Source organism: Paralichthys olivaceus, chromosome 16 (genome assembly GCF_024713975.1).
Source record: "Paralichthys olivaceus isolate ysfri-2021 chromosome 16, ASM2471397v2, whole genome shotgun sequence".
In the NCBI taxonomy this organism is placed as follows: Eukaryota; Metazoa; Chordata; class Actinopteri; order Pleuronectiformes; family Paralichthyidae; genus Paralichthys; species Paralichthys olivaceus.
This window is the reverse complement of record NC_091108.1, coordinates 247,445-259,411: the sequence shown is the minus strand read 5'-3', so window position 1 is coordinate 259,411 and position 11,967 is coordinate 247,445. Positions and strand designations below refer to the sequence as shown.

Sequence of the window (11,967 nt, the reverse complement as noted above, 5' to 3'; positions counted from 1 at the left end):
TGTCTGTCAGAGTGTGTGTGTCTGTGTGTTGGTGTGTGTGTGTGTGTGTGTGTGTGTGACTGTGTGTGTGTCTGTGTGTTGGTGTGTGTGTGTGTGTGTGTGTTTGTGTGTGTGTGTCTGTGTGTCAGTGTGTCTGTCAGTGTGTTTGTCTTTGTGTGTATCTGTGTGTGTGTGTGTGTCTGTGTGTGTCTGTCAGTGTGTTTGTCTTTGTGTGTATCTGTGTGTGTGTGTGTGTGTGTGTGTGTCTGTCAGTGTGTGTGTGTCTGTGTGTCGGTGTGTGTGTCTGTGTGTGTGTGTGTGACTGTGTGTGTGTCTGTATGTTGGTGTGTGTGTGTGTGTGTGTGTTTGTGTGTGTGTGTCTGTGTGTCAGTGTGTCTGTCAGTGTGTTTGTCTTTGTGTGTATCTGTGTGTGTGTGTGTGTCTGTGTGTGTCTGTCAGTGTGTTTGTCTTTGTGTGTATCTGTGTGTGTGTGTGTGTGTGTCTGTCAGTGTGTGTGTGTCTGTGTGTCGGTGTGTGTGTCTGTGTGTGTGTGTATGAGTGTGTATGTGTGTGTGTGTGTCGGTGTGTGTGTGTGTGTCTGTCAGTGTGTGTGTTTGTGTGTCAGTGTGTCTGTCAGTGTGTGTGTGTTTGTCTGTGTGTCAGTGTGTGTGTCTGTGTGTAGGTGTGTGTGTCTGTGTGTGTGTTTTTGTGTGTATGTGTGTGTGTGTCTGTGTGTGTGTGAGTGTGTGTTTGTGTCTGTGTGTGTGTGTGTGTGTATGTGTGTGTGTCTGTCAGAGTGTGTGTCAGTGTGTCTGTCAGTGTGTGTGTGTGTGTCTGTTTGCGTGAGTAGTTAACCAGCTGTAGCTCCTCCTCAGGTTGTATCATTGTGTGGAGATGAAGCTGATTGTGTTGTTGTGCGTCGTCGCTCTGATCTCTGTTGACTGTCGACCTGCGTTGGCTCCTCCCTCCCACCACCGGCTCCTCCTTCCCCGGCCGCTGCTGGTCCACCTGGGGGAGGAGTTTTCCCTGCAGCTGGTGGGAGTTTCCTCAACCTCATCAGTGAACCAGGCTCTGCCGCAGCTGACACAGCGCCCCCTGCAGGTGAAGGAGAAGAGGTCGGAGGAACCTCCCATCTCCCTGGACCTGACGTTCCACCTGCTCAGAGAGGTTCTGCAGATGGCGAGGGCCGAGCAGATCTCCCAGCAGGCCGACAGCAACCGCAGGATGATGGACGCCTTCGGAAGATAAACACGAGGTTCATCATGTGATCGGAGTCTCGCTTTCCTCTCTTCAAATGAAACAAACGACTTTTTACACAATGCAACAAATCAAATGATTTCACAAAGTGATAAATAAAACGAATCAGCTGATGTTTTTACAAGAAACGTCTTTTTCTTCAGAAACATTCAGTCAATGTCTGGTGTTGCTGTTGGATGGATCTGTCTAATATCTGGATTCTCTGTTATAATAAACCTGGTGTGATCATCACAGAACATTGAAATCAAAACTTATTTTGTTTTGGTGGATAGTGAAGGACACACTTCACAGACTGTTAGTGAAGGACACACTTCACAGACTGTTAGTGAAGGACACACTTCGCAGACTGTTAGCGAAGGACACACTTCGCAGACTGTTAGCGAAGGACACACTTCGCAGACTGTAGGCGAAGGACACACTTCGCAGACTGTTAGTGAAGGACACACTTCACAGACTATTAGTGAGGACACACTTCGCAGACTGTAGGTGAAGGACACACTTCGCAGACTGTAGGTGAAGGACACACTTCGCAGACTGTAGGTGAAGGACACACTTCGCAGACTGTTAGCGAAGGACACACTTCGCAGACTGTAGGCGAAGGACACACTTCGCAGACTGTTAGTGAAGGACACACTTCACAGACTGTAGGTGAAGGACACACTTCGCAGACTGTTAGTGAAGGACACACTTCACAGACTGTAGGTGAAGGACACACTTCGCAGACTGTTAGCGAAGGACACACTTCGCAGACTGTAGGCGAAGGACACACTTCGCAGACTGTTAGTGAAGGACACACTTCGCAGACTGTAGGTGAAGGACACACTTCGCAGACTATTAGTGAGGACACACTTCGCAGACTGTAGGTGAAGGACACACTTCGCAGACTGTAGGTGAAGGACACACTTCGCAGACTGTAGGTAGAGGACACACTTCGCAGACTGTAGGTGAAGGACACACTGTTGATTAATCTCTTCATTCAGGTTACACTCTGTCTTTTCTCATCCATGTTGGAAATATTATATTTTGTTGATGTGACACTTCACAGGAAGTGATGTCACCTCTGAATATACATTTATTTTTCTGTAAAAAGTTTGTATTTGTTAGTTTTTCTCTCGTTTAGATCAATGAGACAAACTGTGATTTGTGAATATGAGAATATAAATATACAACAGATTCCATAAACCTTGTTTGGAACCATCACTCAACAAAGAAAGTCAAACTGACGTCAGAGAAAAACAGACTGTGAAAATCCTTTATTTGAAAGAATTTGACATAATGTGAACACGTGATATGAACATGTGATGTGAACACGTGATGTGAACACGTGATGTGTTTTACTTCTGGTTGAGCCAGCTGAAGGAGAACACGTGTCTCTGGCCGTCTCTGTCGTCCGACTCGTTCTGATCAGATTGAACCTGCAGCAGCGATCAATCAAGAATCAATTATAAATCATGATTCAGACCAAAGCAGCTTCATGCCTCCATTTCTATTGGACTGGATCAAAGCACTTTTTACAGTTGTCCCATAGAAAACACCAGAGAGACTCCAGCCGAGTCAGAACTCTGCAGCTCGTGAACCAAGAGGAGCGACCACATTAGCTCTAGCTGCTCTGCTCTGGTGGTTCCACACAGGATCGACTGTCAGGTTCTCCTCCTCACATACAAGGTTGTGAATGGACCCAGTTACACAGCTGCCTCTCTAGTGAACTATGTTCCCTCTAGAACCCTGAGAACATCTGCAGCAAATCTGTCAGAGGTTCCCAACAACAGCGTAAAGAAAATCTTTGTCTTATGTATTTCCTTTTCTTTTACACGTTATGTTAACATGTTCTTATGTTTCTTAAAGGGATAGTATCACCCAAAAATGAAAAGTTTCAGGGGTAAACAGAGTCGCAGCCAAATCAGTACCTGGAGACGGATTCTTCATTTGTAACAAACAGAAAAAGACAACATTGCTCCGTCCTACTCCTGTGATGTCATCAAGTGTCCACACGTCCAGACATTTCATCTGGAAGTTTCTCACAAAAAAAACTTGGTGACGTCGTTTCCAGTTGAATTAGAATGTCGGGACTTGTGGACACTTGATGACATCACAGTCTGAACACTCTGTCTCAAGTTACTTGAGTAATTCTGAGACTCTGTTTACCCCTGAGACTACCCCCCCCCCCCCCATCATAGTGGTGTTTTCATTGAACTATCCCTTTAAGATCTGTTCTCTTATATGAATTAGATTTTAATATGTTTTAATTTTTATTAGACAATAAGATTAGAGCGATCATGATCCTACCTTGGGGGTGGGGCTGGCACTGGGCGGGCTCAGCAGGGGCGTGGCATGACTGGAAGACGAAGTGGTGGGGTTTATGGTATGTGACGTGCTTGTGGGTGTGGTCTCTGAGGGTCTCTGAGGGGCGGGGTCTGAGGGCTGTGCAGGTGAAAGAGGAGGCCACTGGTTGGCTGAAGCTGCTGCAGGTGCAACATGTGGCTGCGACTCAGCTGGACCTCCTGCTGACATCAATCTGACCTCATCTTCATCATCCTCATCAGCTGAGAGGAAATTCAAGGTTAGCTACATGCTAACACATTAGCTCCATGTTCATAGACTGACATGCTAACGCTGTAGCATCTACCATGCTGCTTCATCTCAATACATCATCCCTTCAGCATGCTAACCCATTACAATATCCTTTTCTGACTAGCAGCCACACGTAGCTTAATTTTGGTGGCATGCTATTGTGTTAGCATTTGAACATATTAGTGCATTTCCATGCAGCAGCTGCAGCAGTAGCATATCCCATTTTAAGACATTAGCACTTGATTCTGTTATCTCAAAGCTAATCACTCATCTCATGACAGGTCATTAAATGTAGCCAACAGCTAAAAGGCTAACACGCCCACACCCACGGACGTCTGTAACCTCCGATGAAGTTGATGTTGCTCAGCGCTTGTCTCTGACGTTTAAAGTTAGCCGTGAAGTTTTCCATGTTGTCGTATCCGTGTTGGAGTTTATCCAGGTGAGACGTGTTGGTTCCCTCCATGATCCTGATCAATAAACAGCAAAGAATCAATGTGGCAATTGAGCTCGCCACAGGGCTCTCCCACACACAGCCAGAGACAAATGTGTTGCTTTGCAGCATCTTCATTGATCATTCCACTCAAAACATGCAACTTCTCAGCTCCATCTCTGTGAGCTTTGCTCACATGTGTCTCTATCTGTGCATCTCAGTCCTTGTGTCTCTGTGAGGCAGCTCAGCCGCTGTCTTTTAAACCTGAGGATCAATCAGCTCTCACCTGCACTGATTGATCCTCTGGTCCAGGTGAAGATGCTCTCCCAGCCCCCTCACCTCCACAATCAATAAACAGCAAATAATCAATGATGCAGTGAGATGATTACAAACCAAACATGTTGAATACTCACTTCTGCAGCACAGGTTTGGACGTCTGTGGGACACAAATCAGAGTTAATAATCACATGAAACAAAATGATGTCACTCATCGATCGTGTTTTCTCCTTCAAGCTTCAAACGCTTGATGCAGAGAATCACACCTGCAGGAACACGGCCATCTCAGACTCGTCCAGCGTCTGGATGACGTTCTCCAGCAGCTTGGCGGCAGCGTCCATGTGCTCGCTGTACTTCCTCCTGAGACCTCGGATGTTGTCGAGTCTCTCTTCCTGTTCAGAGCTGATCCTCAGCGTCATCTCACCTTTCTTCTCCTCCAGGAGAGCGAACAGGTGATCAAATGTTTCACACACCTTCGACTTCTGTCTGCTGCCGTTCTCCTGAGAACACAAAAGATGTGAACCTCAGGTGAAACAGATGTGAAACAGATGTGAACGTCAGGTGAAGTGGATGATCTCACATTAACAGCTCTGCAGGTTTCCTCCAGGTGACCGATGATCGCCTGAATCCTCTCGTTGTTCCCAACAAGCATGGAGATACAGTCAGTCAACTCCATCTACACACACACACACACACACTTATGTTTAACACTCTGTGGATGAATAAGAAGTTGTGTTATACAGGAGTACAAGTGTACATGAATCTAACATCCCACCATGACTGAAGGTCATCTGACAAACAGAGCAAGCGTAGCAGTAGTAGTGTAGTTGTGTGTGCAAGGACCTTTTGTGCAGTGAAGACGGTGTCAAGTGGAGCCACCTCACACTCTTTGTGTGCTCCGAACACTTTACACAGTGAACAGGTGGGGGCGCTGCAGCTCACACAGTAAATGTTTATTCTTTCATTCTCATGGTCAACACACATTGGCTGATCGACCTTCTCCACAGAGGATGGTTTACTGAGAGAGAGAGAGAGGGATTATAATATTATGATTGTTGTTGTTGTTGGGGAATTTTTGTATATCCTCACACATTACTGTATATGCCACTATATGCTCTATTATGTATATATATAGTGTATATCACATTATATCTGTACACCATTAAGGATCAATAGGATGTGAACACCTACATGTTGCATAGAGAGTGACAGCAATTCTAGCCATTCATCATGGATGAGCTCTTAGAATGGGTGAGGGAGAAAGAGGAAGAAACATGGGGATGATGGGAGACAGCTTCAGACTTGGGGGGGGGTTACTCATGTTACTGTGTTAGCGTTTGTAATAATAATGATTATTATTATTATGATTGTTGTTGTTGTTGAACCTTGTTTTCTAGTATCAGCTGTGTCCAGGTGGGTGTTACCTGCTGCTGCCCTGTTTGTACATGTCGATGATATTCTCCACCAGCAGGTTCCTCTGCAGTCCATAAACACCGTGTCGGTCCAGGACCACCTCATGGCGACAGGATGGGCAGCGGAAACGACCTCCTGATGTCACCGTAGAGCCGCTCCTCGTCGACAGGTAGGGATTGGACGCCTGCAGGGGGCGGGGCCGAACACAAGTGAAGAGGTCTTATTTCTCACCTCTTCAGTGGAGAAACTTTGAAAGTTCCCAAGATGCTGTGGGAGGACTTTACGGATTCACTCGGGGCATTTAAATAATCCATTTCACTAAGGAACCTTCTGAACTGAGTGAAATGACCTGAAGTGTTTCATAATAACATCTGTTCCATTCTCTGAATCAATCTATCAATCAAATTTAATTTGTATAACCTTTATCAATCATTCACAGTTTGTCTCATAGGACTATAACAAGGTGTGACATCCTCTGCTCTTAACTCTCAACAAGAGGAAAACTACTGTTGAGGAATGAAGCCTCAATGCTCCCTAACTTATCTCCTTTAGCAGAGGAAACATCAGACCATCCTTTATGGAAGGAAAGGAGCCTCAATGCTCCCTAACTTATCTCCTTTAGCGGAGGAAACATCAGACCATCCTTTATGGAAGGAAAGGAGCCTCAATGCTCCCTAACTTATCTCCTTTAGCGGAGGAAACATCAGACCATCCTTTATGGAAGGAAAGGAGCCTCAATGCTCCCTAACTTATCTCCTTTAGCAGAGGAAACATCAGACCATCCTTTATGGAAGGAAAGGAGCCTCAATGCTCCCTAACTTATCTCCTTTAGCGGAGGAAACATCAGACCATCCTTTATGAAAGGAAAGGAGCCTCAATGCTCCCTAACTTATCTCCTTTAGCAGAGGAAACATCAGACCATCCTTTATGGAAGGAAAGGAGCCTCAATGCTCCCTAACTTATCTCCTTTAGCAGAGGAAACATCAGACCATCCTTTATGAAAGGAAAGGAGCCTCAATGCTCCCTAACTTATCTCCTTTAGCGGAGGAAACATCAGACCATCCTTTGTGGAAGGAAAGGAGCCTCAATGCTCCCTAACTTATTTCCTTTAGCGGAGGAAACATCAGACCATCCTTTATGAAAGGAAAGGAGCCTCAATGCTCCCTAACTTATCTCCTTTAGTGAAGGAAACATCAGACCATCCTTTATGAAAGGAAAGGAGCCTCAATGCTCCCTAACTTATCTCCTTTAGCGGAGGAAACATCAGACCATCCTTTATGGAAGGAAAGGAGCCTCAATGCTCCCTAACTTATCTCCTTTAGCGGAGGAAACATCAGACCATCCTTTATGGAAGGAAAGGAGCCTCAATGCTCCCTAACTTATCTCCTTTAGTGGAGGAAACATCAGACCATCCTTTATGAAAGGAAAGGAGCCTCAATGCTCCCTAACTTATCTCCTTTAGCGAAGGAAACATCAGACCATCCTTTATGAAAGGAAAGGAGCCTCAATGCTCCCTAACTTATCTCCTTTAGCGGAGGAAACATCAGACCATCCTTTATGGAAGGAAAGGAGCCTCAATGCTCCCTAACTTATCTCCTTTAGCGGAGGAAGCATCAGACCATCCTTTATGGAAGGAAAGGAGCCTCAATGCTCCCTAACTTATATCCTTTAGTGAAGGAAACATCAGACCATCCTTTATGAAAGGAAAGGAGCCTCAATGCTCCCTAACTTATCTCCTTTAGCGGAGGAAACATCAGACCATCCTTTATGGAAGGAAAGGAGCCTCAATGCTCCCTAACTTATCTCCTTTAGTGAAGGAAACATCAGACCATCCTTTATGAAAGGAAAGGAGCCTCAATGCTCCCTAACTTATCTCCTTTAGCGGAGGAAGCATCAGACCATCCTTTATGGAAGGAAAGGATATGTCCCACAATTCTTTGCAACAGCAAAATTAATTTATAAATAATAGAACAGCTGTTTTATTCTTATGATCCAGATGTGAATCATCACATGATCATCTGATCTCCTCTCTGTCACATCTGTCCAGTCAACAACAAACAAAATGGACTTATAGTTCACAACTAAATAACCGTAGTCCTTGAGGACATCAATACAAGTTCTCAGGTGGGTAGACTCATGTCCTCACCTGGAAGACATCGTTGGCACACTTCCGACAGAGGTTGTGTTGGCAGGGCAGGATGACCACAGGCTTGGTGAACATCTCCAGACAGATGGGACAGATGAGCTGCTTCTCCAGACTCTCCATGACGCTAAGCGGCACCTGTCACCAGGGGGCGACACCCGTGAGGACCGGGGCCTCAAGAGATTACAGAAAAAAAGAAAGTGAAGGAGCAGCAGTGTTGTGGGTCTGCGGTGTTGTGGGTCTGCGGTGTTGTGGGTCTGCGGTGTTGTGGGTCTGTGCACAACAGTGTGACAAATCTGAGTCTGTTTTTAGATGGACAGACGTCAGCTGTTGCTGTGCCGACAAGTCCTTATATGTCAAAGGTCACAAGGAGGCGTGACAGAGCACAGGGACAAGTGGGCCGGGGGAGGGGGTCAGAGTAAGTAAGCAGGACAGATTCTTAAAGGGACAATTCACAGTGTCAGAAAAGTTGAGGAGGCTGCAGCTCCCCCTGTTAGTCAGTGTTGGGTTTGATATTTATTTTAAATTATTTAATGACTTTTACCCAGAGATCAGCTCAAATTCCTTCTGTCACTTTTTATTCAAAATTCAAACTTTAATTTGAAACTGGGTTTCAAATTTAGATTCAAACTGCAACGGCAATCGAGCATCTGAAGTAGTTGACCCAGCAGAGGGCGCTCACTGCCAGCTTGACCCGTACGCTGAAAATAAAGCTGGACGCCATGACAGGTCCCAAAACTGAGAAGAGGTGTGTGAAGGGGTGGGGATTCTCAAGTGGCCTGGAGACAAGAGGAAAGTCCGGGGACATCTGATGGACAGGAAGAGTATGACACATGAAATGTCTTGAAAGTATAATTTTATTGTACAGCCTGTTCAATGACAATAAATAAATTCTTATTCTTATGAAGAAAAACACATGGACATCTGTAAAATCGAATATTTAATATGTCAACATACATCAACACAATAATCTCGGTAAATGTGTCCAATCATAATGGCGCTCTCTGCAGGACCGACAGAGACAGAGCTGTTCAACTGCTACGCTAGGATCACTCTCAACAATACTTTAATGATAAGAACAGACAGGAGGTTCATCATGCCATGTGATTACAGGTGACATTAGTTCGCACTCTGAACCTTATTCACAAATAAAGTAAACATAACAATTAAAATGAAACAACCTTAAAAGTAGAACAATATTTATATCAAATATATTTATTTAATCTTTTTCCTGAATCTTAACCTTTATTTATGATTAGTGACAGAATTTCAACTAATCAGAGTTCGATCAAAGAGCTGCTGTGTTCAAGAAACAGTCTGAACAAATAACCATGTTTTATATATATAGATATATCTATATATGGATATATCTATATATGTGTGGTCATGTCAGACTGTTGCTTTAAGACGTAACGTGGCCTCTTGTTGGCTCACGTTAACGTAGTTCTGGTTCAGACTTGTTAGAAGTTTCAGGTCTCTACAGTTACAGGTGGTCAAGTGTGGTAGTGCGGCAATGTTTCCTGTGTTCTGTCAGCTTCATGTGCAGGTATCTCCATATCTACGGTGTCCCTCAGTGATCAGCTGAGTTTTCTCACTGGCATTTGTCGGCTGCTGTACAATCGGAGTCTCAAGATCTGAAAGAAAAAAACAGAAAAACCTTTGTGATCTCATGACATCATGGCCTCAGGACCTCGGGTCTGAGCAGTGACCTACAGCGACACAGATCCATCTGTTTCTTTATTTTAAAAGAGACAGGAAACCATCAGGGACTGACACAACGACAGGGTTTCGGCCGGGAGTCGAACCGTCAACCTGCTGGTCCACACTCAGACTAATCACAGTTGAGTTTAAGGATTTTATTAAAATGCTAATTCGTCATATAGAGACATATATTAAGGTATTTTAAGGTATTTCACATTAACAAGTTTTCACCTTAAACCTTGCCAGAAGAATCTGGGTTTTTAAGATATGCTGAAAGTTCACTGTGGTTTGTTAAGGGAAGAATTAATGGCTTATTATTCATAATTGTTATTAATGATTATTAATTACCAGCATGTGGGAAAAGCCCTCAAACTTGACTTAATACCATTAAAGCCATGACCTCCCTTTTAAGGTAAGCTGAAGGGATCATTTTCATTTTACTTAAAAGTTTTAACCCTTTGAAATCCCTTAACTTTACAGATAATCCTCCGAAACGAATTCATGTTAAAATCCATTAATTACCTTAACCTCCCCTACAAATATCTTACTTCATCAATATTTAAGGGTAAATAAAGATATTTTAAGATATTTGATTTAACGTTACAGCTGACTGACAAAGTTCACTTCCTGTTGTCTCACCATTGTCGGGGTCATTGCGAATCTCGTCCTCGAGGTCGTCAGGGGAGATGTAGTCAGGCTCCGCCCCCTCCCCAGCGGGCGTGGGTTTGAGTTTTCCACAGCAGCAGTTACAGCAGCAGCAGAGACAGCAACAGCAGTAACAACCGGTCAGGACGCCACACAACACGAACAGACCCTGACACACAAACACAGCGTCAGCGCCCCCCTCAGGTCAGACTCTGAAACTTTGTAAGCCCCGCCCCCTCACCTTAGCCCACCAGGTGGACAACATGAAGTATGTGTTGACGTTGTCCTCTCCGAACTGCTGGGCCACGTAGAGTCCTAGAGACCCGTACGAGTCGTAGATGTTCCTCTTGGTGAGGTCGGACAGGACGGAGTGAGCGCTGTTTAGTTCCTTGAACTTTTCAGCAGTGTCTGGGTTCTCTGGGTTTTTATCAGGGTGGTACCGCAATGCCAGTTTCCTGTCACAGGTTAGAATGTCACTATTACTACTGAGAGCTCCAGAAGTTATCGACAGAGTGAAAATGAACATTTGATGTAACAGCTGACTGATCACTTGCTGCAGGTGAGTGGACGGGGCTGCGATTGACTCACCTGTAGGACCTCTTGATATCGTCATGGCTACAGCCTCTCTCCAGACCAAGGATCTGATATAGAGACTCGCCAGAAGTGGACAGAGTTCGCTGCCTCCCCTCAGACATCCTGACACCATCACCTGTCAGGTAAACACGCATCAGACTCAACACCAGACTCACCTAAACCTTGATTAATCATCTGAAACTCGATTAATCATCTGAAACTCGATTAATCACCTAAACCTCGATTAATTACCTGAGACTCGATTAATAATCTGAAACTCTATTAATCACCTGACCTCTGGGGCTCCTTAGCTGGTGCCTGATCCAGTCTTGGTCACAATAATAATAAAATAAACTGATAAGAACAAGTTTCCTCTGCTGCTAACAGAATCATGAACTCCATTATTCAAACCCACAGAACTTTATTTGACCTCTTGAGTCCGTAAGCAGCAGAAACATGGATGTCTTCACTGTCCTGTAAAAACATCTATGTAAAGTCTGATCGATTTTAATTCAGCAGGAGTCAAACGTCATGGTTCTCACTGAACACTCCACATGACAATGTGATGATATCACCCAGGTAGAACCTACCTGTGAAAGAGTCGATTAAAGAGCTGTTCCCTATTGAAGCCTTGGAGTGTCCGGTCCTGTTGTCCACTTGTTCAGGTGTCTGAGCAGGATCTCTGACAGCCTCCATCAAACATTCAGCAGCAGCTCGGCTCAGGTGACCACAAGTTGCCACGCCTGCTCAGGTTTCACTGAGACATTGTAATGGAGGGCTTTGTGATGAGGAAGGGAGGTGACCATGGAGACCATTATTTTGGTTCAAGTCACGTGATCATGTTGGTGACGTGATACCTTGTTAGATGTGATGATAACTGAACTGACCAGCAGATGTCAGTGTTTCTTCTTATATGAACAACGTTATGTTTTAATAAACTTTTTGAATCAGTAAAATATCAAAGTTGAATAAACAAATT

At 44.5% G+C, this 11,967-nt stretch overlaps 2 protein-coding genes across 4 annotated transcripts; both read right to left on the bottom strand.

Moving 5' to 3' along the window:
• Positions 1-2,474: 2,474 nt before the first annotated feature.
• LOC109644456 (tripartite motif-containing 55-like) lies at positions 2,475-8,359 on the bottom strand. Of its 3 annotated transcripts, none has more exons than XM_069511444.1 (9): positions 8,073-8,359; positions 5,938-6,110; positions 5,357-5,531; positions 5,094-5,189; positions 4,780-5,013; positions 4,651-4,673; positions 4,141-4,274; positions 3,523-3,779; positions 2,475-2,651 (listed from the first exon to the last, which is right to left on the bottom strand). In XM_069511444.1, the coding sequence occupies exons 1-9, from the start codon at positions 8,190-8,192 to the stop codon at positions 2,571-2,573; spliced, it is 1,293 nt and encodes a 430-aa protein (XP_069367545.1). In that variant the 5' UTR covers positions 8,193-8,359; the 3' UTR covers positions 2,475-2,570. The 3 variants fall into 3 exon arrangements, with proteins under 3 accessions (XP_069367545.1, XP_019965409.2, XP_069367546.1); XM_020109850.2 differs by having other exon boundaries at positions 4,150-4,274; positions 8,073-8,357; XM_069511445.1 differs by lacking the exon at positions 2,475-2,651 and having other exon boundaries at positions 3,595-3,779; positions 4,133-4,274.
• Positions 8,360-8,996: 637 nt separating this feature from the next.
• LOC109648065 (dnaJ homolog subfamily C member 5-like) lies at positions 8,997-11,934 on the bottom strand. Its single transcript, XM_020113855.2, has 5 exons — positions 11,579-11,934; positions 11,004-11,124; positions 10,657-10,870; positions 10,410-10,584; positions 8,997-9,703 (listed from the first exon to the last, which is right to left on the bottom strand). The coding sequence occupies exons 1-5, from the start codon at positions 11,682-11,684 to the stop codon at positions 9,606-9,608; spliced, it is 714 nt and encodes a 237-aa protein (XP_019969414.2). The 5' UTR covers positions 11,685-11,934; the 3' UTR covers positions 8,997-9,605.
• Positions 11,935-11,967: the final 33 nt, after the last annotated feature.